Source organism: Mus caroli, chromosome 2, assembly GCF_900094665.2.
Source record: "Mus caroli chromosome 2, CAROLI_EIJ_v1.1, whole genome shotgun sequence".
Taxonomy (NCBI): domain Eukaryota; kingdom Metazoa; phylum Chordata; class Mammalia; order Rodentia; family Muridae; genus Mus; species Mus caroli.
In genome coordinates this window covers 146,264,068-146,289,035 of record NC_034571.1, presented here as the reverse complement: position 1 = coordinate 146,289,035, position 24,968 = coordinate 146,264,068, and the positions used below count along the sequence as shown (strand labels likewise).

The 24,968-nt window shown below is 42.2% G+C and overlaps 1 protein-coding gene across 2 annotated transcripts in view; it reads left to right on the top strand.

The window, feature by feature from the left end:
- Cdk5rap1 (CDK5 regulatory subunit associated protein 1) overlaps nt 1-23,559 on the top strand; it is a 34,853-nt gene extending 11,294 nt beyond the window's left edge. For both annotated transcript variants that reach the window (XM_021156629.2, XM_029474196.1), the window contains exons 6-14: nt 2,942-3,152; nt 4,164-4,284; nt 5,153-5,383; nt 6,285-6,382; nt 7,827-7,882; nt 10,035-10,165; nt 12,880-13,029; nt 16,507-16,647; nt 23,325-23,559. In XM_021156629.2, the coding sequence (XP_021012288.1) occupies nt 2,942-3,152; nt 4,164-4,284; nt 5,153-5,383; nt 6,285-6,382; nt 7,827-7,882; nt 10,035-10,165; nt 12,880-13,029; nt 16,507-16,647; nt 23,325-23,411 (1,226 nt within the window). In that variant the 3' untranslated portion in view covers nt 23,412-23,559. The remainder of the gene's footprint in view (nt 1-2,941; nt 3,153-4,163; nt 4,285-5,152; nt 5,384-6,284; nt 6,383-7,826; nt 7,883-10,034; nt 10,166-12,879; nt 13,030-16,506; nt 16,648-23,324) is intronic.
- The last annotated feature ends 1,409 nt before the right edge of the window (nt 23,560-24,968 follow it).

The window sequence follows — 24,968 nt, the reverse complement described above, 5'->3', positions numbered from 1 at the left end:
ACACACATACACACACACACACACCACACACACATACACACACACATACACACACACATACCACACACACACACACCACATACACACACACACACACACACACACACACACACACACACACACATACACACCACACACAAATAAACATAAAAAATACTTTAATCAAAAGAAAACTGTACTTTTTCCATCCCTGAATTTGGTTAATATATTTAACTTTATGCATAGCAGACTGTCTATTGTAGTATGGTTAACTTAATCACTCTTTTTTTTTTCTTTTTTCTTTTGAGACAGGGCTTCTCTGTGTAGCCCTGGCTGTCCTGGTACTCACTATGTAGACCAAGCTGGCCTTGAACTCAGAAATCCGCCTGCTTCTGCCTCCCGAGTGCTGGGATTAAAGGCGTGTGCCACCATGCCCGGCAACTTAATCACTCTTAATACGTCAAAAACAGATTAAAATTACACAAAAGGAAATTGCTCATTCCTAACTAAACATTTCCTGTCTATCTTTCTTTCTACAAGTTCATTGTAACTTGAAAGCAATAATTTTTATGTCATTGATTAACAAAGTTTAAGCAAGCCAGTCTTTAGTAGCAAGTTTTTTCCTATGCTTAGCTGATGACAATTTGTATTTACCAAGAAATAGATTATCATACATTTTTTTTTGATTATCATATATCTTATGTCTTACTTTTGAAGTCTTGTTCTCCTGAACTATTCTCTATTCTCTACTTTTCTTTTTGAAGATTTATTTATTATATGTAAGTACACTATAGCTGTCTTCAGATACTCCAGAGGAGTACATCAAATCCCATTACAGATAGTTGTGAGCCACCAAGTGGTTGCTGGGATTTGAACTCAGGACCTTCGGAAGAGCAGTCAGTACTCTTAACCTCTGAGCTATTATTCAGCCCCTATTGTCTACTCTTATAATAGAATTATTCATCTTTATTTATAACCCTCTCTTTTCATGGTACACACCAAAACCTGTGGCCACATCTCTAGATCACAAGGTCCAGGAGCTCAGACCCTACCTAGAAAGAATGTTCTCTGGTCATTTTTTGACCCAAGCCTGTTCTCTTCTGAGTACAGCTACGTGCTTGTAACCCAGGGGAGCTCACTCGGCTCCTTTTCTACCCTGTGCAGCCCTCTGCCTTCTACACGGACGGGCACATTCTGTTCTTGATTCTAACTTGGTTGTATCTTTCTGGCAAAACAACTTAAACCATCTCTTTAAACCTTCTATCAACTACCCTAACTTTCTAAAACTATTTAAGTCAAATCAGGAATTCCATAAAATCATTAATTCTTCTAAACAGCATTATCTCATGAAAGTTCATCTTCATGTTGATCTGCAGGAAAATTGCCCAACAAAGTGGGCTGTCATCCAGGAAGTAATCTCATCAGGCTATAGTGAGGGTCACCCCGTGCTCAGTCACACTGTGTCAGATATCTGAGGAATATAGCAACGATAGACAGGAGAAGAAGGCACAGCAGTAGCAGGAAGCAGTCCTGGGACAAAGCCCCTAGGGCTGTGCCTCTTCACAGCTGTGCAAAACAGTGGCCTGTCTCCAGGAAGCTCACCTGTGTAAAACAGTGGCCTGTCTCCAGGAAGCTCGCCTGTGTAAAACAGTGGCCTGTCTGTCTCCAGGAAGCTCGCCTGTGTAAAACAGTGGCCTGTCTGTCTCCAGGAAGCTCACCTGTGTAAAACAGTGGCCTGTCTCCAGGAAGCTCGCCTGCCCACTACTCTTCTTCCTGTGTGGTGTCCGCCAGGCGACTCTAGGTTGGGTCAATTAAACAGCTTCAACAATGGGGCTAGTGGGGAGATGGTTCAGTGGCTAAGTACATACATTGCTCTTCCACAGGACCTGAGTTGGTTTCAACTCCAGCCTCCTGAGATATCCAACACCCTTCTGGACTACACCTGTACTCGTGTGTGTCCCTGCCCCAATAATTAGAAATAAAAATGTAAAAAAAAAAAACCCTCTAAAAAACAAACTGTGGAGCTAGAGAGATGTATCAGCAGTAAGCAGCATATACTGTTCTTACAGAGGACCCAAATTTGGTTCCCAGCATCTGTGTTGGGCAGCTTACAACTGCCTGTCATTGCAGATCCAGGAGATTCAACTCTGTTTTCTGAATTTCACAGGCAACTACACTCATGTGCACACTCATACACAGGTGCCCATTCACATAAACAAAAATAATAAAAATAAAATCCTTAAAGAAACTCCAAATAACTAACCAGTACAAGGAGTTTGTAAAAGGTATACTTTGAAGTTTGTTGTTGTTGTTGTTTTGTTTTTTTCAAGACGGGGTTTCCCTGGAGCTCACTCCCTAGACCAGGCTGGCATTGATCCATCTGCCTCTTCTGCCTGAGTTCAGGGGTTAAAGATGTGTGCTACCACCACCAGTTCACTTTAAAGTTTTATGGACTTAATAAAAATAATGTATTTTGGGAAGGTTATGAATTATATCAGCATAATTTTTTATATTATTTCTCATAGGTTTAGCAAATATTAAGGGCTGAAAGAGAAAAAAGTGTTAGTGTAATTGTAAACTTAGACATAGGCTTCTGATGTAAAGTATTTTTTATTTTAATGGTAATTCATTTTTACCTTTGGGAAGAAGCAGTTCCTGTCTGAGAGGCTTTTGGAGGGCAGAGACTGCTGTTCAGTCGTTCACGATGAGCTTGGTTGGTATCAGGCACTGAGTTCCATCTCCAGCAAGGATAGAAAGATTGAATTGCTCTGAATATTTCTATCATGTTCTTGTATTTGAAAATAGGGGTTCAGAGCTATGGTTTGAAGGTTTGAAGGATAATAGTAAACTCTCAGAGAAGATTTCTATGATTTGGTCTTCAATGCAGTTATAAATCGTGCACTGAGCAGAAGCCAGGAACCAGATGAGCCAGGGAGAAGGTGATGGTCTCTTTCACTCCTAGGCTGCATGGCTGAGAGGCTGAAGGGAGAGATCCTCAACAAGGAGAAGATGGTAGATCTCTTGGCTGGTCCAGACGCCTACCGAGACCTTCCCCGGCTGCTGGCTGTGGTGGAGTCAGGTCAGCAAGCAGCAAATGTGCTTCTCTCTCTGGATGAGACCTACGCAGATATCATGCCAGTCCAAACGAGCCCCAGTGCCACTTCTGCCTTTGTGTGAGTCACTGTGAGAGCTGGGGGATGAGTGGCTCCCTTCTCTCTTGCTTTTTTCTTTTTTTCCAAGACAGGGTTTCTCTGTGTAGCCTTGGCTGTCCTGGAACTCACTCTGTAGACCAGGCTGGCCTCGAACTCAGAAATCCGCCTGCCTCTGCCTCCCGAGTGTTGGGATTAAAGGCGTGCACCACCATGCCTGGCTTGTTTGTTTTCACTTAAGGAAATATTTTGGGCTTCCTTGATAGAAAAACTTTTTTTTTTAAGCTGCGGTAGTATATGCTTGCAATCTGAGGCCAAGGCAGGAAGATTGTTGTGGCCATTTTGTGTGTTCCAGGCTAGTCTCTGTTATTTGGAAAGCCATTCTCTTAGAATTAGAAAACAGTAGCTGGGAAGAAGCTCCTGACAGTTGGGAGCAGGAGGCAGGAGCATTGCTTGCTGTGAGTTCAAGGGCAGTCTGGCAGTTCAGGACTCCATCATCGAGAGTCCTTGACTCAGGAAAGCAAAGCTGGAGTCAGATATGGTGATGCATATCTGTAAATGCAATTCTTGGGAGGTGGAGGCAGGAGGACCAGGAGTTATAAGATCATCCATCGGTTTTGCCACATAGCAAGTTTAAGTCTAACCTGACTCACATGAGATGCCATCTCAAAGAAAAAGGTTGTGTGAGAAATGCAAACTATATTTTAAATTCAGGGTCTATTTTATAATGTGTATAAACATAGAGTTTGTTTTCAATCTCTACATAAAAGTTCCAATATTAGTGTAGGTATATACTAATATACCTATAAAAATGGTTAGCAGTGCCACAAGTGCTGAGTCAGGTGTATTCCACCAGCGTGCCACCAGTAACAGTCTGGTTCCTAGTGATTGTGTACTTCCAGATCTACACTAGATCAGTGTGACGTTAGAGGCACAGAAATCAACTAAGACAACTGTAGAGCTGTGACCTTGCTTGAGATGTGCTAAGGCACCATTGCCCCCTTGTTAACTGTATGCTGGTGCTTTCTTCCCCAGATCCATTATGCGGGGCTGCGACAACATGTGCAGTTACTGTATCGTGCCGTTCACACGTGGCAGGGAGAGGAGCCGGCCAGTTGCCTCCATTGTCGATGAAGTGAGGAAGCTTTCCGAGCAGGTGAAGTTGTTCAAGCTCTCTTCTGCTGAGCATGCTCTGGCCAGGCTGACGGCAACCTGCCTAATCATGTGCCTGTCCACAAGGAGTTCCATCTCAGGAAGCTTGCAACAATCTATTTTCACCTGCCTAAATACTAAATTTATCTCCTCCTTCCCCATTTTCAACTCCCCTCTAGTACAAAACTCCTTTAGGATAGATATGTTCTGTTTAAGGGATTGATGGTGATAGAAAGCCGCCTTTACTTCCTGAGTCAGGATTACAGGTGTGCGCATTCTGTAGTTAAGGTTTTATTCTTTTTTTTTTTTTTTTTTTTTTTTAAGATTTATTTATTATATGTAAGTTCACTGTAGCTATCTTCAGACACTCCAGAAGAGGGCGCCAGATCTCGTNGATGGTTGTGAGCCACCATGTGGTTGCTGGGATTTGAACTCTGGACCTTCGGAAGAGCAGTCGGGTGCTCTTACCCACTGAGCCATCTCACCAGCCCCTTAAGGTTTTATTCTTATGTTTAGTGTTTGGATAAGATACTCAAGTATGAAATTACTGGATTAAAGATAGATTTCTATATGTTTCTTGGTAGACTCCGGTAGTATTTTTAAAAATTTATTTAAATTCATGCTTTGCCTCCACGTCTGTCTGCCTCCATGAATGAGGATGTCAGATAACATGCAACTGGAATTACAGACAGTTGTCAACTGCCATGTAGGTGTTGAGATTTGTATCTGGGTCCTTTGGAAGAGCAGCCAGTGCTCTTAACCGCTGAGCCATCTCTCCAGCTCCTGATTCAGCTAATTTTTAATGAGTGGTTTGACATGAAGCTGTTCACCGAGTTCTAAACTTGTTTTCAACATGTTTTTCCTGGTTTCAGGGCCTAAAAGAAGTGACACTTCTTGGTCAGAATGTTAATAGTTTTCGGGACAATTCGGAAGTCCAGTTCAATAATGCAGGGTCTGCCAAGCTCAGCCGTGGCTTTACCACCAACTATAAACCCAAACAAGGAGGGCTTCGTTTTTCTCACCTTCTGGATCAGGTTTCAAGAATAGATCCTGAAATGAGGATCCGATTCACCTCTCCTCACCCCAAGGACTTTCCTGATGAGGTGAGTGGTGATGAGATTTAGTGTCATAGCAAACATCAGCACCCTAAAGCATATTACTGCCTGGACCCAGTAGTGTATGCAGAGACCTCGAATCCTGCTTTGAGGAGTCTGTGTTACATTACAATATCTCCTTGCAGAACCACTGGTCCTTCAGCAAGATTTTAAAGTCTCCCAGGGTCAGGAAGGCGATAGGATGGCTTTGAATGGGAGCTTGGGACCACTTGTGTAGTGAGACGTTCTGTCAAGGTGGGCAGCTGCATGGTAGTTAGTGATGGTGGTGGTGGAGATACAGGAGGACAGAAGGAGGTAATATGATGTAGTAGGAAAGTGCCCAGACTTCCTGTAGCCTGAGACACTTGTACTCAAGTCCCAGCTCTTGTCCCGTGTGATTCATGTTTACAATCCAGCTTTGGGAAGTTGATACAGGTGGATTATGAGCTCCAGGCCAGCCTTGGCTACATAGTGAGTACCAAGCCAGTTAGGACAACTTAGCAAGACTATGTCTTCTGTTTTCTTTTTTCCCAAGATAGGGTTTCTCTGTAGCCTTAGCTGTCTTGGAACTCACTTTAACTCAGAGGTCTGTCTGCCTCTGCCTTCCAAGTGCTGGGATTAAATGTGTGCACCCAATCAACCTTTTAATTACTTGAAAATTAGCCATTTTGGAGAAACAATGAGAGCAGTATTCTACCGAGCACTGTGTTACATGCTTTAATTCTGGCACTCAGGAAGCAGAGTCAGGCAGAGTCAGTCTGAGGTAGATGCCAGTCTTGTCTACCCAGAGACATCTGGGCTCAAATGAAACAAAACAACAGCAACCTCCTCCCAGAAGGTAGAGAATATTGTTTTTCTACATGATTCTTGGTGAGCCTTAGGTAATCCATAATGTGTTCTGTTTAATCAGGTTCTTCAGCTGATTCGTGAGAGACACAACATCTGTAAGCAGATCCACCTGCCAGCCCAGAGTGGAAGCAGCCGTGTACTGGATGCCATGCGGAGAGGGTCGGACTTACTTGGGGAGAGGACATCCTTTACCTTTCCCGTTTTCCTGAATAACTAAACACTGCCTTTGTTGCTAAGAACCTAGTATGGTATTCAGCACACAGTAGTGAATTAATAAGTGATGGCTGTTTGAGTAAATCTGTGGACAGTTGAACTTGCTGCTATGCAGCCCCTAAACAGAATAGGGATTGAGTCTCTATTTGCTTAACCTTTTTTAAAGTAAGTGCTTACTGGGAGCCATGTTTTAAAATTAAGATTTGTGTGTGTGTGTGTGTTTATGGGGGTGGGGTGTTGTTTTGATTTGTTTTGTCTTTTAAGACAGGGTTTCACGGTTTCACTGTGTAGCCCTGGCTGTCCTGGAACTTGCTCTGTAGACCAGCCTGGCCTTGAACTCGTAGAGATCTGCCTGCCTCTGACTCTCAAGTGGTGGGATTAAAAGTGTGCTCCACTGCCACCTGGTGAAATTTTAGTCTTTAAAAACTTAAAGGTGAGCCAGGCGGTGGTGGCGCACGCCTTTAATCCCAGCACTCGGGAGGCAGAGGCAGGCGGATTTCTGAGTTCGAGGCCAGCCTGGTCTACAAAGTGAGTTCCAGGACAGCCAGGGCTACACAGAGAAACCCTGTCTCGAAAAACCAAAAAAAAAAAAACCTTGAAGGTGTTAGACTATAAGTGCAGGTCACATGACTCACTTTGGAAATAAACCTGCAGAGATGAGACCCAAGACCGAATCATAGAACCAGAACTTTGCCTTATTTTCCACAGAGGCAACGATTAAGGGACTTCTTTCGTTTTTCAAAATTTATTTATTGTACACGGGTCTTTTGCCTGCATGTATGTCTGTATCACATGTGTGCATTGTTCAAGGAGGCCAGAGGTTGGCATTAGATCCCCTGCGATCGAAGTCGCAGATGTGAGCTGCCATGTGGGTTCTAAGAACTGAATAGACAGTGCTCTTGACCACTGAGCCACCTCTCTAACACCTAGAGGTCTTCTTAAGTGTTTGATTTTTTTCTTGATTTGTTAAACGTATGGTCCTTAGGAAACCAGAGGACAAGTGCCATGAGTTGGTTTTCTTCTACCATGTATGTTCCAGGGATTGAACTTAAATCACTGGGTTTGGTAACAAGCATCTATCTGCTGAGACATCTCACTGGCCCAAAGGGGTGTTTTATGTATCCTCTATATTTGTGGATGCGAAATCACAAATTGAAAAATGAGTACACGTGTAAATTCACAGTGTTGTCTTTGTATAGCGTTCATTTAAATAAGATTGAGCCAGGTGTGGCGGTGTACTCCTATGATGCTAGCAGTTAGGAGGTAGAGCCAGGAAGAACAGTAGTTTAAGGCTAATAAGCTACACAAGACCTTCTTGTAACCCTGTCCTCCCCTCCCTGAAAAAGATGAATAGTTCATCTGCGTCTTTTCTTTTTGTTCTTCACTGCAGATATTCAAGAGAAGCGTATGTGGCATTAGTTCATCATGTCAGAGAGACTATCCCAGGTACATTTAAGAAATGCTGAGTGCATTGCCACAGTCCACGGTCACCTTGTCTTGCTCCCAGCCTCTGGCAAACTCCTCACGTTGTCTTGTCGTAGTTTTGCTACTTCTGTGTTCATTTTCTGCTTCCCTGTTTTCCTCTCTCTGTTCCACTTTGCTTTCCATCTTTCTGATTGTGTGTGTGTTGCTCATGTCTGACAGGCATGTGCTTTACCTCTGGACTGCAGCTCTACACTTAGATTTTGACACCGACTGTGTCTTGTTGTGTTGCTCAGGGTACCTGACCTTGAACTTGATCTTCCATCTTTATTGCTATTGCTTGGATTATAAACATGCACTGTCCTGTATTCTGCTGTAATTAGGTTTATGGCAGATTTTAGATATGACCCCATTATATGCTTTTCCTTTCTCTTTCCTTCTAATAAAATTACTTTCTGTTTTGTTTTGCTATGATTTCATTGAGAATCTTGTCTGAAATTTCCCTCAAATTATATATTTTTTTCTTTCTGAGCCTAGAGCTTAGTGTGTAGACTAGGTTGGCCTCAAGCTCACAGGGATTCAATCTGCCTCTGTCTCCCTTATGATGTATGTGCTACCCCCCACTCCTAAATTCTAATTCCTGATTCTTGTATTGTGCACACTTATTTGTGCTTTGATGGGTCAGGATGATGTTGCAGCTGGGTGTACTGGCTTTGTAGTGAGTACTGTGTTACTGACGATGTGACATTTATTTTTTATTTTTTAAAGATTTATTTATTATTATATGTAAATACACTATAGCTGTCTTCAGACACACCAGAAGAGGACACCAGGTCTCATTACAGATGGTTGTGAGCCACCATGTGGTTTCTGGGATTTGAACTCAGGATCTTTGGAAGAGCAGTCGGTGCTCTTAACCGCTGAGCCATCTCTCCAGCCCCAAGATTTATCATTTATAAAATAAATAGTGTTCTTGTCATCTGATTTTGGTGGCAATTGAGTAGCTAGTGACATATAGCACTTTCTACATATTCGGTATCTGATAATTCTTGCTACTGTATTGTAAATGAACATAATGCTAAATTAAATTCAATGTTTGATCATATATACATGTCTTAGTTAGGGTTTTACTGCTGTGAACAGATACCAGGACCAAGGCAAGTCTTATAAAAAGCAACATTTAATTGGGGCTGGCTTACAGGTTCAGAGGTTCAGTCCATTATCATCAAGGTTGGAGCATGGCAGTATCCAGGCAGGCATGGTGCAGGAGGAGCTGAGAGTTCTATGTCTTCATCCAAATGCTGCTAGTGGAAGACTGACTTCCAGGCAACTAGGGTGAGGACCTTATACCCACACCCACAGTGACACACCCATTCCAACCAGGCCACACCTATTCCAACAAGGCCACACCTTCAGATGGTGCCACTCCCTGGTCCAGTGATATACAAACCATCACAATACATATGCTCAGTTATTGTGAATTAATTAAAATGTATAGATATAGTCTAGTTTAGAGGTAGAGTGTTCAGGGCCCTATGCTCTGTCCCTAGCATTGTAGAAAAACAGTCCCCTATCTCCAAACGATAGCAACAAAACAAATTATGTAGATGTATATGTTTGTGTGAAGTATGGAAAGACTCACTAGTAAAAGCAAGACCTGGGAACTGGAATGCTAGCAATAGGATGCTTAGCTAGCACATAGTAAGGGCCAGTCTTTAATGTGTCTTAACCAGTGGGAACTGCACTTCTGCAGTATCTCTGCATCTCGCATATGAAGCCAAGAACCATTCCCTAGTGCTGAAGGAAACATGAAGTGAGAATCCAGTTCTGTCCTCTTTCCCCTTGCTCTGTAAGGACTTCCTCTTTCTTTTTCTCCTTTTTTGGTTTTCAATACAGGGTTTCTTTGTGTAACAGCCCTGACTGTTCTAGAACTCACTTTGTAGACCAGGCTGGCCTTGAACTCACAGAAATCCACCTGCCTCTGCCTCTCCAGTGCTGGGACTAAAGGCATGCGCCACCATGCCCAGCATGACTTCCTTTTTACTTAGATGTGGGCTGAGTAGTCCTATTTGTTTTCCTTCCTTCTGTTCTCAGTCTGACACCCACATCCCCTCTGGAGGTCGGTAGCAGCCGTGCTCTTAAGTGTTGGTCTTTGTCTTTTGTTGTTTATTGACAGGTGTGAGCCTTAGCAGCGACTTCATCACTGGCTTTTGTGGAGAGACAGAGGATGATCACCGGCAGACAGTGTCTTTACTTAGAGAAGTGCAGTATAATACCGGTTTTCTCTTTGCATACAGCATGAGGCAAGTAAGTCCTTGACGCGAGACAGCATCATTCTCTTACTAGCTTGAGACTATTAAGCTAGTAAGTGATTGGCAATGGTCTGGTAGAAAAGGGTATGACAACAAGACAGACCTGGTAAAATCCCAGGGTTTTGTTTTTTTTTTCCCCAATAGGGTCTTACTTTTGTTTCTGTCCAGAAATTGCCACACAGACTCTGGTCTCAGGCAGGCAAGAATAGTTTACTGAACTCACATCCCAGGACTTATTGATCAGGGAATGCAGCCTAGACTTGGGAGCTAAGACTTTGACCTCCAATGTTTCCCAGGGCCAGTTAATAAAGGCAAAACCTTCAGTGAGCCCATATGCAGGTGCAGAAAGTGCTGCAGGGGGGTCGGCTGTTACTCAAGCATTTTGGTAGTTTAGACGTAAACAGTTCAAGCTGACCTTTAATCTGATTGGTCCTAAGTAGAGTCTTTGGTTATAAAATATCTTAAGACTAACAAACCTTAGTCCTGGAGAGATGGGTCAGCAGTTAAGAGAACTGACTGCTCTTCCAGAGGTCCTGAGTTCAATTCCCAGCAACCTGTTCTGATTCAAGCTGTTTTTCTGTGTCAGCAACATTATGAAATGGCTGGCAGGTAAGGAACAAAATGGTTACAGCTGTGCCTGCCCTTGGCTGTCTTGGAACTCAAAGTTTAGATCAGGTTGTCCTTGAACTCATAGAGATCTGTCTATCTCTGCTCCTGAGTTCAGGGATTTAAGGTGTGTGCTTAGCTAAATTATAGGATCTTACTATCAATTGTCTTGTTTTCTTTAGTTAATTTTTATCTACTTATATGTCAAATTTTAGCCATTGTTTTGAGATAAGGTCTTACCATGAAGCTTAGGCTGGCCTCAATTCTGTTTTCCTTCTGCTTCTCTTAGCTGCCTGAGTGTTAGCATTATAGGTGTAAGCCACCACAACCAGCAAACGTCAGCAGCTGATAGGAAAAACATGCCATGCTAGTTGTCCTACTTATGAAATACTTTATGGTAGCTGTGTTTGGTGATATGTGCATGTAATCCCAGCACTTAGGAGGCTGAGGCAGGGGAATCTCAAGCATAAAAACAGCCTGGGCTACAGTCTGAGACTGTTCCAAAAACAAAAACAAACTAAAAACTAATAAAACTAAAGCGCAGTGTTCTGTAGTCAGTGTTTTTTACAAAAATATTTCAGAAGTGAGGCTTCTAGGAGCCTGTATAGTCCATTGCTTCTTTTTTTATGGCCATCACAGGTCCACAAGAGAAAATATGAGGCTGGTCTAGATGGGAAATGGTCTTTCGACACACAGTGGAAATATGATACTCAAATTGTGCCTCTGTCGTGTATTTACAGTGACCTTGTCTGAAGTCCTGTGACCTTGTCCTGAAGCTCTGTGAAGTGAGAATAACAATACCAGCTCAGGGTTGTTCTGAGGTTTAAGTAAGATGGTGGATATAATGCACTTAGAGTCTTGATTCCTATGTGGAAACTGCCGTCAGGATGCTTATCATTACTAATAACATGTTAACCAAGTGGGACCTCATGCCTTAGGATCTTACACCCATCCCCCACTTTCATCTGTGGGTGTTTTCATCTGTGGGTGTGGTAGTTCTTTCAGGGTAAATTGGTTTGAATGTCTAGACAGTGATATTTAGCCTTTCCTTTTATTTCTTGGCTTTTGCCTAGCTCAGTGGTTCTCTACCTGGCTTGAACATGAGCATAAAGATATATTAACTATACACCCATGGTGGTATTAAAACACTTTTTAAGGATAATTATTGTTTCTGACTAGATGATATGTGCTTACAGTGTAAAGTAAAAACACATCTTTATTTTGCTGCTAACATCTTTAGTTCCATTCTTGTAGGCAACTACTCTCAGTTTTCAGGTTTATTTCATGTGTTTATAAACATGAATACTTTCCATATCAAAGGCATGCACGTTGATCTGTGCTTGGCTAATTTCAGTTTGCAGAGTGTTTTGGAACAATACATGTTGAGTATTAGTACATGTTGAGTATTAGTACATGTTGAGTATTAGTACATGTTGAGTATTAGTACATGTTGAGCTATCTTAGTAACAGTTGCATAATACTCCATTGTGTTGATAAACCATAATTTACTAGGTACTAGTTGGTGAGTATTTAGACTGCTTTACATCTGTCTCTATAAACAACACTAGTGAATAGCTTAGTGTATGAATTATTTAGTTTGTGTCCAAATACAAGCTCGGGACAAATATAAAGACTAATTTTGAGTCTGTGATTTTCTTTTTAAAATTATTCATTTATTTACATTTGCTTACTTATTTATTTACTTTGTGTGTATGTTTTTGTAGAGCATGCATGTACTGCAGAGTATGTGTGTAGGTCAGAGGACCATTTGTTGGAGTTGGTTCTTTCTTTCTACTACATGGGTTCTAGGATTGAATCAGGTCATCAGGCTTGGTTGTAGGCACCTTTACCCATTGAGCCATCCTGCCGGCCAGAAGTGTGTGATTTTCATTTGCTAAATTTAGAATGACTCTACAAAGATTCTATTTCAGCTACCCTTTCTTGTGGAATGTTCCTAAAACCAGAGAAGTAAATCTGGTTTAGGATTGGGCTTTAGAACAAATTATATGTCTGTAACCTGTGATTAGAATGACTGTATTTCTCTCTTTGTGCTCTGAGGATTTGACAAGTCCTTAATGACCTGTATCCTGTTGTGTTTTATAGAAGACACGAGCATATCACAGGCTGAAGGACGATGTTCCAGAAGAAGTAAAATTAAGGCGTTTGGAGGAACTCATTACTGTCTTCAGAGAAGAAGCTGCAAAAGCCAATGAGACCTTGGTGGGTTGTAGCCAGCTGGTATTGGTTGAAGGGGTAAGGTCACACACCTCTTTGTTTTTTTTATTTTTTTCCATTTAAAAATTTTACTTTTTAGCTGAGCATGGTAGCACACACCTTTAATCCCAGCACTCAGAGGCAGACTCAGGAAGATCTCTGAGTTCAAGGCCAGTCTGGTTTACAGAGTGGAGTTCCAGGACTGCAAGTGTTACTTACATAGGGCAACCCTGTCTTGAGACCTTGTCTCATATAGCTTACCTAAATTGATCTTGAACTTGCTACACAGCCAAGGGTGACCTTGACTTTGAACTTCTGAGCCTCCTGCTCCTATCTTCCTAAATATTGGGATTACACCATCATGCTCAGGTTATATGGTGGAGTACCAAACCCAGGGCCCCTGCACGCCAGACAAACACCACCATTCTAGCCCCAAATTTTTACTTTTGTTATTGTGTCTTGGCAAACTTAGTGGCTCCGGCTTATTTACTTGTTAGTGTTTTGAAGTTTCTATGTATATAATCATGCCAATTTTCTTTCTTTCTTCCCAATGTACTAAGTATTTTTTTTTATATTTAGAGAACTTCCTGTTGATATTCTTGTGATAAATTTGTTTAAATTTTCTTAATTTTGGGCTGTCTTCATTCCTGTTTATTTCCTCAAGAATAGTTTCTTTAAAAATTTATTTTTGCCAGGCGTGGTGGCGCACGCCTTTAATCCCAGCACTCGGGAGGCAGAGGCAGGTGGATCTCTGAGTTCGAGGCTAGCCTGGTCTACAAAGTGAGTTCCAGGACAGCCAGGGCTATACAGAGAAACCCTGTCTTGAAAAACCAAAAAAAAAAAAANAAAACCCAAAAAACCCCAAAAATGTATTTTTATTTTGTATGTGTGTGTGTGTGTATGTGTGTGTGTGTGTGTGTGTGAGAGAGAGAGAGAGAGAGAGAGAGAGAGAGAGAGAGAGAGAGACAGACTGTTTTTGTATTTGAGTGCTCAAGGAGATCAGAAGAGGGCCTTAGATCCCTTGGAGCTGGAATTACTACAGACACTCACTCGTGAGTCCCTCCGGCGGTGCTAGGGTCTGGACTGCAATCCTTACGATGGCGTGCACTATCTCTGCTAAGATGTCTCTTCAGCCCCGAGGGATATTTTTGTTGCATGTTGTAATCTAAGTTGTAATGCTTTCCTTTCTGGTCTTGAAAAATGTGCCATTTCCTGTCGGCCTTTATGTTTCTGGTGAGAAGTCATGGACATTTTTATTGGAATTTTCTAATGTTAGGGAAGCTACATCTCTTTGAAGAAAGAAACATCAAGGTCAATGCTCTTTCTGTTTTCCTTTTCCCTTCTCCTTTCCTGCTCCCTCACTCTCCCTTTCTTCTCCTCTCCATTTCCTTTTCCTTCTATTGCCTCCCTTGTCTCCCTCTCTTTTATTTTTCAGATTGAATAATAGAAATTATTTTTTCTAGTTTTGTGGCTGGAAGTCAGATAAGCACAGTCAAGTTCTTATGAGGGTTCATTTCCTGGTTTGCAGGTGGCTGTCCTCAGTGCTGTGTCCTCAAATGGCAGAGAACAGTTGGTTTCAAGGTTCTTTCTATTTAGAAGTTTGGCTGTAATACATCTTGGTGTGGATTCCTGTTAGGATTTTATACTACTTGGCAAATATGAGAAAATGCTCAGTCGTAACTTGACTACTTGAATACTTTTTCCCTCTTCTGCCATTCTGTGTTATTAAAGCTTCAATATATTTGCTGCTAGGTTGAACACTTTTCTGAATTGTGATGCAATATAGACACAAGTGATAGATTTTTGTGTTGTCCCACAAGTGTCTGAGGCTCTGTTTATTTTTCCTGAGTCTATTTGTTTAGTTTTTGAAAATTCTATTTGTCAATTATTTTTTAATGGTAGATATAAAATATTGACAATAGTTGCTCTTAGCAAGAGAACTAGTGAGAAATATGTCTGCTTCATCTTTCTGGAAGCCAGATGTGTAATTTTAGAACTAGATTCCTTGTTTATGTCTGTTCAGGCATGTTTTAGTCATAACTTCTTAGAAAGCTTGGTCCTGTAGGCTTCTTGGCTAAGTGTGGGGACATTAGGGAAGGATTCCAGGTCCCTACACTCAGAGTGCTAGCAGATGACACAGGGTGAGTCTGTGGACCTGGCCTTGTATGAAGTGACGTGCTGCAGCTAGGGAAGAGGAGGGCCAACCAGGAGGGCTTGTTTCTGCTCTCTCTTCTGCTAGGCTGACTGCTAGGCTGACTGGCTGTCAAGCTCTTGAGATCTGGTTCTCTTTGTTTTCCATCACTGGGACTTCAGGCATCTGTGTCCACATCTGGCTTTGTATGTGGGTGTTGGGCCTCATGCTTATAGAGCAAGGGCTTCTTATACACTGAGTCCTCTCGCCCAACTACATACTAATCATGTTGATATGCACATTACGAGTTCCAAGAACAGATGTGCAATGCCAAACGAACTGTCTTGCTGACAGGTTACTCTGTTGACCTGAGTCTATGAAATTCTTACTCTACATATATGCATTTAGCAAAGAATTTGGAAACCCAGAGATAATTCAAGAGTTCTTTCTACTTAATTCTTTTTCCAGAATTTGCTTCAAATTTTTCTACTTATCCAGATCTCTCTCTCTCTCTCCCCCTCCCTCCCTTTCTTTCTTTTTGTTTTTTTTTTTGTTTGTTTTTTGTTTTTTAGACTTATTTAGTACACTGTAGCTGTCTTCAGACACTCCAGAAGAGGGTGTCAGATCTTGTTACGGATGGTTGTGAGCCACCATGTGATTGCTGGTATTTGAACTCAGGACTCTTAACCACTGAACCATCTATCCAGCCCCAGATCTTTCTTGTTAAAGAAAGCGAACTCCATGTTGTACGTCTCTGCTTTATATACTCTGGCTGACATGTGCCATTCTGTTTGAAAGCAGGAGTGAATGGAGGACTCAATTCATTTGCTCTCTCTTTCTAACAGGTCATTGTCTTGTATGAGCTGTTTTCTAATATCTGAAGACAGCTGTTTCTGGTATTTTGTTTTATTTTCTGATTTTAGGCTAGAGGGCCCATTTGGTTCCTGTCACTGCATCTCCGAAGGCATATAAAGACTTGCTTATATTTTAGAACTTAATCTTCCTCATTGTGGTTATCTCTCTTTCTGGTCCCAGGCTATGGTGGAGACTATCTTCAAATTAGCATATTTAGTTGGGGCAAGTAACTCAAGCCAAATAAACAATCCTAAGTGCTCACTGTGAGGTTGGGAAACACAAATGTTGATTTGTCAAACACTTGAAAATCATTCCTGCAGAAGCCAAGTCTGTGAAGATTCATCAATATAGTCAGCAGAACTTTGTTTTTGTTGTGTACCACATGCTGTCTTGTTGTTGAAACAGCCACACTACTGAGCCTTCATTAAGAAATGTTCTGATCCTGGAGAGCCCCAGACAAAAGGCTCAATGTCTGCCTCCTAAAACTTATGGCTCACAGAAGCATCCATTTTTCTCTTTGTTTTCTGCAGTTCAGCAAACGTTCTACCACAGACCTGTGTGGCCGGAATGATGCAAACCTTAAGGTGATTTTCCCCGATGCAGAGGTGGAGGACATCACTAACCCTGGGCTCAAGGTCAGAGCTCAACCTGGGGACTATGTGCTGGTGAAGGTAAGTTGTCTTGAGTTTCCTTGTGTTGTCCGTCTGACAGAACCTCAGAATACAATCAGTTTACTGTCTGGAGGTCTCATAGTCTTGTGTTCCTTCCCTGACACTGGCCAAGAAATGCCTTTCTTTAAATTGGGAATTTTCAGTGTGGATTCTGGGAACCAAACTTAGGCTCTCTGGAAGAGAAGCAAGTTTCTTGATTACTGAGCCATCTTTCAGACCCTATTTTATTATTTTTAATTGTGTGTATGTCTGTGCATGTGAATGTGGGCACTTGCAGAAGCCAGAAGTCTCAGATCCCCCTGGAGCTAGAGTTATAAGTGGTTGTGAGCTTTCCCACGTAGGTGCTGGGAACTGAATTCAAGTCCTCAGGAAGAGCAGTTTACATTCTTTCTTTTTTTTTCCTCTAAATTTATTCATTTATTTTTTTATATGGATATTTTACCTGCATGTATATCTGTGTATCATGTGTGTGCCTGGAGCCTGTGAAAGTCAGAAGAGGGCATTGGATCCTTCTTGGGACTGGATTTATAGACAATTTTGAGCTGCCAAGTGGGTCCTGGGAATTGAAACCAGGTCCTCTGGGAAAGCAGCCATTGTTCTTGTCTGCTGAGCCATCTTTCCAGTCCCCAGAGTGTGAGCTCTTAATCACTGAGCTATTTAGTATCCAAGATTATATATATATTTTAAATAATTTATTTATTTTTATGTGCATTAGTATTTTGCCTCTGGAAATGGAATCATCAGACTGCTGTAAGCTGCCATGTGCTGGGAATTGGACCCAGGTCCTCTGGAATAGCAGCCAGTGCTCTAACCAGTGAGCTATCTCTCCAGCCCACAGCCGAGGGTTTTGTTTTTTTTTTTTAAGGATACCAATGTAGCTTCAAATTTAGTTGCTATATGAAAGGGGGTGCAGTAAAGAAACTGAGGACATGACTGCTCCATGATCAGGAAAGATTTTTATTGTGCATAAGAGAGAGAGAGCTTATCCAGAGGCACCTGGAAGACTCCAGAGCAGAGAGAAAGAGAAACAGAGTGGACATGGCCAGGGCCATCTGTGAGAGAAGAGAGAACAGCCAGAAAGGGAATAGTGAGAATACTGAGCATAGCCGGGGGCAGGGGATAGGAAAGAGAGGGATCTGCGATGAGAAGGCCAGGATAGTGTGGAATTTGAAATGCATGGGCCTTGATGTGTAACCACAGGTAGTAGCCCTTCTGCTAGAGGTAAGGGAAATGACTCCTTCTGGTAGATACGAACTGGTTTTACAAGTTCCTGAGAAAAATTCGCTTTTATTGAACAACTAGAAATCTTCCTATAATCCAATTTGAGCTCATTTCTGGGCTATTTGGACAGCTCGAGACCTAACTTAGATTGCCTTCTCATATTGCCTCTTAATTTCTTCCCACTGTAACTGTGGGTCACTTATAAAGAGGATTAGGTTGTTGATCAGCTTGCACTGTTTGTGTGGGAGTCTTTTGCAAAAATAGAATTCCATTTGATCAGAAAAAGGTGATGTTGAGTTACCTAAGACTTGTGTTTTTACAGCGACAGACACCTGACGTAAAAGCACATCCATAGATTTAGTGGGAGGACTGGTGTGAGGAAGGAGACTGCGTTGGTCATTCATCTCTGCTGGCCACTTCCTCATGGGATCCATACACTCTTTCCTGTTTCCCTAAATTCCATCTCACTGAAACTGGTTCCTTGTGTACTCCTCATCTCCAACAAGCAGCTTGACACTGCCAGAGAAAAAGCGCACATAACATGATAGAGTGGGTGCTGGAGAAGTGGCTTAGTCGTTGGCCTGATCCTTTAAGGGACCCGGGTTCAATTCCCAGCACCCACTCGACATCTCACAACTGTCGATAACGCCAGATCAAGGGGGTTTACACACACACACACACACACACACACACACACACACACACACACACCTACTTCATACACATAAAATAAATAAATCTCTAAAAGCAAATATGATAGGGAAGGTTGGATTGAAGTCACTCAAAATATAGTGGCTTCAGTCAGATTTGAGTTCTCTTTTCCCTGAGAGCACATGCGGAGGGTCCTTGACTGCTGATTGTGACGTAAGAGATAGATTTCCTCGCTGTGAGTTTTTATTCTCAAGGCCACCTGGTTTCCAGACTGCAGCTGGCCTGTGCATATTTCGTTAGGGTATCCCACTGCGCAGGACTAAGAAGCCCTGTTTGAATAGTGGACGTTCTGGATATCACCCTACCTCTGTTTCCCACAAGAAGGAGGGAAGCATTGGATGCTTTTGTACAACCGCATGCAAACGACTAAGATTCTCCATGCATGTGCGAGGACTTCCGTTCTATTTCTAGTATCCATGTGAAAAGCCAGACATGCTGGCACATGATTTTTTATTTTTATATTCATTTATTTTACTTTATTTATTTATTTTCTGGCCTCTTTCTCCACCCCCAACAAGATTTCTCTGTGTAGCCCTGGTTGTCCTAGAACTTACTCAATATACAAAATTGGCCAGGAACTCAGAGATTTGCCAGCCTTTGCCTCTAAAGGCATAAGTTACACTGTTTGTTTGTTTATTTGTCTATCTTCTTTTTGTTTTTTAATTTATTTTTGGTACAGTTTTTTTCTATGTAGCCCTAGCTGTCCTGGAACTTGATATGTAGATAAGGTTGGCCTTGAATTTGCGGAGAGGTCTGTCTGCCTTTACCTGACCCTCCCCCTTCCTTTGCCTCCTTTCCAAGCTCTGGGGTTAAAGGTATAAGCTGGCCTAGCAGACTGTTACTGCTTTTGGTTTGAGACAGGGTTTTCCTGAGACAGGGTTTTCACTCTGTAGCCCTGGCCTGTAAATCACTATGTAGATCAGGCTGACCTCTAAGTCACAGAGATGCCTTTTTCAGCTTCCTGGCTGGGCCACCTCCTGGCACATGACTTTATCATAGCATTGGGGAGTAGGCGACCCCTGTGGTATAATTCTTTTAAAAGACAGGTCTATGTACTTGTGGCTGGCCCAACACTCACTATGTAGACTAGGCCTACCTGGAACTCAAGAGAGATCTGTTTTCTTTCTTAACTTTGGAATAAAAGATGTGTACTGTTAAGCCTGGCTTACCTACAAATTTAAAGTACCTGATTTGTTAAAGATTTAAGTTCTATGAACTAAAGGGAATTTTAGGTTAATTATGTCCCCACTGTCTCTTAATCTAATAAAGTACCATATAAACACAGAGAGAGTACCTGGAGGGATGGGTTATCAGTTAGGAGTGTGTCCTACTCTTCCAGAGGCTCCAAGTTCCCTTGCCAGCATCCACTTCAGGCAGTTCACAAACTATTGTTTAAACCACCTAGAGCTTCATGGCGAGACTGTGTCTCTCTTTCTCCCTGAAACAAAAGAAAAAATATGATTCTTAGTAGAAACAAGGTAAGAAATGTGTACCTCAAAGCCAGAGAGCTTAGTTGCACATAGCTGAGAATGGCTTAACTAAAACCAAAAAGGTATGGTCCATCCTAGTACCTGCTGGTCAGAAGAAGAAAGAAAGAAAGAAAAAAAACCAAAACCAAAAAGGATTAATGACTCATATCTGCAATCCTAGCTTTTAGGAGCCTGTGGAGGGAGGATAGCCACAAATTCAAGACTAGCCTGGGGCACATAGTGAGTTCCAAGCCAGCCTGGGCTATAGAGTTAAGTGCTGCTGGGGGTGGGGGGAGTTCTGCTATAGATTAAGCATGAGTGTTGAGAGAGAGAGTGTGTGTGTGTGTGAGAGACAGAAGGAGAGAGACAGGGAGGGAGGGAGAGACAGGGAGTACAGTTTAAGAAAAAGACCCATACAAAAGGAAGCACAGAGTTGGAGAGAGTTGCTCTTAACCGCGGAACCACCTTTCCAGCCTGGTGAATTCTTACCGTGACCTCACTCAGGTACCTATTTCTGAAATCTAAAAGAATGGTTTTTTTTTTTTTTTTTTTGAGCCCAGAAATTCCCTTCATGTACTTTCTCCAGCCACTTGAGTGCTGGAATTGTAGGCGTGTGCCACACCCTGTTCCACATTTTTGTTTTGTTTTGCAAATGGTATTCTATAGTGTATAGGTTGAATTTCCTTTCCCTACTTATATTCTGTGCTTCTTTTGTTTTTCTATCACAAAGATTTGTTATGCATTGTACTGTTGGTGGGCCATACTGGTTGTTTCCAGTTTGGACCTAGTCCATTTGCTATTGCTATGAGTATACTTGTACATGTGCTGTAAGGCACATACATATTTATTTCTGTTGGGTATATGGTCATAGGGTGGCTATAATAGGAACAGCCCAAGTGTTTTACACTCCTGCTAGCAATGCTAGAGAATTCTAGAAATTTCATCTTCTTTCTTCAATGTTACCTCAGAGATGCTGTCCCTGAACATCATTGTTTTGAAGCAACTTTTCCTGCCTATTTCCCCACTAATCCATAATTCCTGCCTATTAGCCACCTGTCCCCTGCTATATTAAGAGTACTTATTAGTGCCCAAATAATTTTTGTCTATGTACATGCTTATTAAGTGTCTTTCTCCAAAAGCTCTATTGTGGGTGAGGTAATTCCTTTGTTTATATTTGTATTTCCAGCATCAAAGTTAATCCCTAAAAGAAGTAAGAATTTTGTAAATATTTACTAGTGGATCAATTTATTCTGATGAGAAATGTGATAAATGGTAACTTTGGGGTCTTAGTTATTCAGTTCTCAGTCAGAGGTGAAATAAACTTTTTCAGTAAGTTTTGATAAAAAATATTATAAGGATCAGCCAGGCAGTAGTTGCACACATCTTTAGAACCAGCACTCAGGAGACAGAAGCAGGTGTTCTGAGTTTGAGTCCAGCTTGGTCTATAGAGAGAGTTCTAGGACAGACAGGACTACACAGAGAAGCCCTATCTTGAAAAATAAACAAACAAAAATCCTAAGGATGGCTTTAGTCAGTTTGCATCTTAAGTCATTCCAGAGGCTGGAGGATGGCTCTGTGCAAGGCAGCTCACAAGGGAGCCTAACAGTTGGAGCTGAGAAGGATCCATCGTCTCCTCAGAGAAGCATGAAGAGCTGCTACTGGGGATGGATCTGGACTTTAGTTTGACTTTGTTTTTGTCTTTGTTTGAGACAGGGTTCCTCTCTCTATATATTAATGGCTTTCTTGGAACTCACTCTGTAGACCAGGCTGTCTCAGAAATCCACCAGCCTCTGCCTCTCCAGTCCTGGGATTAAAGGCGTGCGTCACCACTGCCCAGCTAACCATTTATTTATTTATGTATTTATTTATTTATTTATATTTTTAGTGAAGGAGAGCAAAGAAGTGGATTGAGGTAGTTGGGAAGGCAGGGAGGAACTGAGAGGAGTAGAAGGAGGGGAAATTGTATTCAGGATATAATGTGAGGAAAAAGTCTATTTTCAGTAAGAGGAAACCTTTTTTTTAAACCACAATAACACATTTATGACAAGTGCAATATAAAAATTTATAGCCTCTATTCAAATACTCGCAAGGCACTGTTTCAAGGACATTACAAATTGTGTATTCATTGGTAAAATCCATTTATTTCATTTTTTTTTTTGTTTGTTTAACAGCTGGGATTTAAAGTGTTAGAGATCTGCCTGACCCCAAAGGAAAAATACTCACAGTAATAATTTTTAAGTGCCACTTCAGAAGAGCATACATATGCTTCAGAGTCATTGTGACTCTTGCCTTAAATCACAATACTAACTTTCCTGGCTTTTCAAAAATCATAAAACTCACTTTGCAATTTTACATTATAAACCTACTCTGTATGTAAAACACAGATATGTCTAACAAACAAATACATTCATTTGGGTACCAACCAGTAACTGAAAAAAAATTTTAAAAGACCCTAAATTTATTATTTCAAAAGGACACTCTAGATCCCTCCATAAATGGAAAGCCAGAATTTGTGACATAAATAGAAAGTAATCTTAAAAATAAGCATAATAGCCGGGTGTGGTGGCGCACGCACCACCCAGCACTCGGGAGGCAGAGGCAGGCGGATTTCTGAGCTCAAGGCCAGACTGGTCTACAAAGTGAGTTCCAGGATAGCCAGGGCTACACAGAGAAACCCTGTCTCGAACCCCCCCCCCCAAAAAAAAAAAGCATAATGAAAACAATGTCACAAAACTCCATCCCTGTGGTGGCCAACACAGGGCTCTGGAGGCCCCTTCTCTGTTGGAAAAGGAAATGTTCACAGAGTGTAGAAAGCGCCAGCAGTCAGGGAGGTGGTCTCTGGTCTCCGCAACAACAAACTGAAAGGAACTGCAGATGGAAGAAAGCTCCCCTCTGGGTCGACTGCTGCATTCGTGTGGCTCCCAGCAGGCCCAGGTGTGTCCTGCTATGCCCAGCCCACTCAGGAACCTGTGGCTCTGTTCTCCCTTCCTGTGGAAGGCTGGGCCCTCTCTTGCACGCTGGGCAAGCCAGAGGTCAGCTCAGGCTGAGCTGATGGCTCCAGCCAGTCAGGTGTGCAGCCGTGTGCCCTGTCAGAATACTGATCACTGCAGTTGGGCCTTCCAGGCTGGCTGGATTGTGTATTCCGTTCTGTCTGGCATCTCTTCCTTTCAGGCTTGAGGCGGCACAAGCACTGTGCACTTCCTGTCATCTCCATCCAAGTCCTGTCCCCATGGTGCTGTCAGGTTACCTTGTCTTCTATGGTGGGTTTTCTTTCAGATCACCTCTGCCAGCTCTCAGACCCTGAAAGGACACATTCTCTGCAGGACCACTATGAAAGACTCATTGACGTATTGCACGACCTGAGCTGCTGGATTAGGAGTGGACTTGGGCAGGTTTTTCTCATGCTTTGGAGACATGTAATAGTCTTGAAGCATCTTTGCACCAAATGGAAGAGTACATTTTGTTGTCGCTAGAACAACTGTTACAATAATAAATTTCATAAATTAATGGCTTCCTTGTCTATTTTTTTCATTTTTGTCTTGGCTTATTTGTGGGGTTCTTCCTGTCTCTCTGTTGGATGCTTCTCAGCACGAGTGTTCTGTACTGCTATTTACTCAGCCGCCAACCACGCTAACCACCATTGGTTGGTTGGTTGGTTTATTTGGCCTGAGGATTTCCCTCATGGGCATCTTTTCAGCTTTCCCATTTAGATGTAGAAGCACTTTGGAGTTTTTGAAAATGTTTTTACCTACTAGTGGGCCATCTGAGCAGTGGTCCTTGGCTTACCAATTACCATTGTAGTCATTTTCATGAAGTTAAAACAAAAAACAAGAAAATCAAACTGAGATAGTTGCATGGGATATTTAGAGCTAGATTTCAGTTCAAGTCCCACCTCCTTTAGCATTGTATGAGGCTCTGTGTATAACTCTGGTATAGTGCTTGCCTAGAATAAACAAGGCCCTGGGTTAGATCCCCAGTGCTCTGTGTGTGTGTGTGTGTGTGTGTGTGTGGTGTATGTGTTTATGTGGTGTGTGTGAGTATGTGTGTGTGTGTGGTGTGTGTGTGGTGTGGTGTGTGTGTGTTCATGTGTAATGGGGGCGGTGGTGAAGAAAATGCTTAGAGAGCTCTCACCCACTCTACCCCAGGTAGGTTTTTTTGTAATGCAGGCTGACCTTGAGTTTGCTGTTCCTTCCTTCTGAATGATAGAATTAGAGGTATGTGCCACCCATCACACCAGGGAGGAACATCTGGGATCACATCTAGAGCTTGATGCATTCTGAGCAAATGATCCTCATAAACTGTAAGCTCCTACCAAATGGAAATAGTCCTTGAAAAATATGCTGCTGAAACAGACTGCTTATTTGAGCATCCTGAGCTGTTGTGTCTGGCTGTGGTCTGCTTTGGACACTCTGCTGATTAGCACGATAGCTCATGGGAGTTTGCTTTGGTGCTGGCTCACCTCTGGCCAGTTGGTTCTATTTCAGTGTTCATCTTGAAGAGTTGTTAGATCGGAACTAGTCACATGTAGTGCTGTACCAGCTCTCTTTACCAAGTCTGTTGTTCTTGTTCCTTTTACCCCAGCCACCAAAGAGACTTGGTGTCTGCCAGAAAGATAAAGGAAACAACAGAGAAGTCTTCACACTAAATTTATAGCACTAATACGAACCTTTAAAAGATTCTTCTACAAACAAGTCTGATTAACTCAAAGATGGCCCACAGATATCCTCGGCTCGAGAAGCTATTGACAGGTTTTAAATAGGAGAGTTGGTTGCCTAGTTCCCCACAAATGTGTCCCATCCATCCCTAAACACTCTAAGATAGCCCAAGTGTGGATACAATGGCATTCTTTTCTACCTTTTCAGCCCCTTACAGTTAAAAGGTGATTCCCCAGTCTCTAGGAATGTACAGCTGTGACAGTGG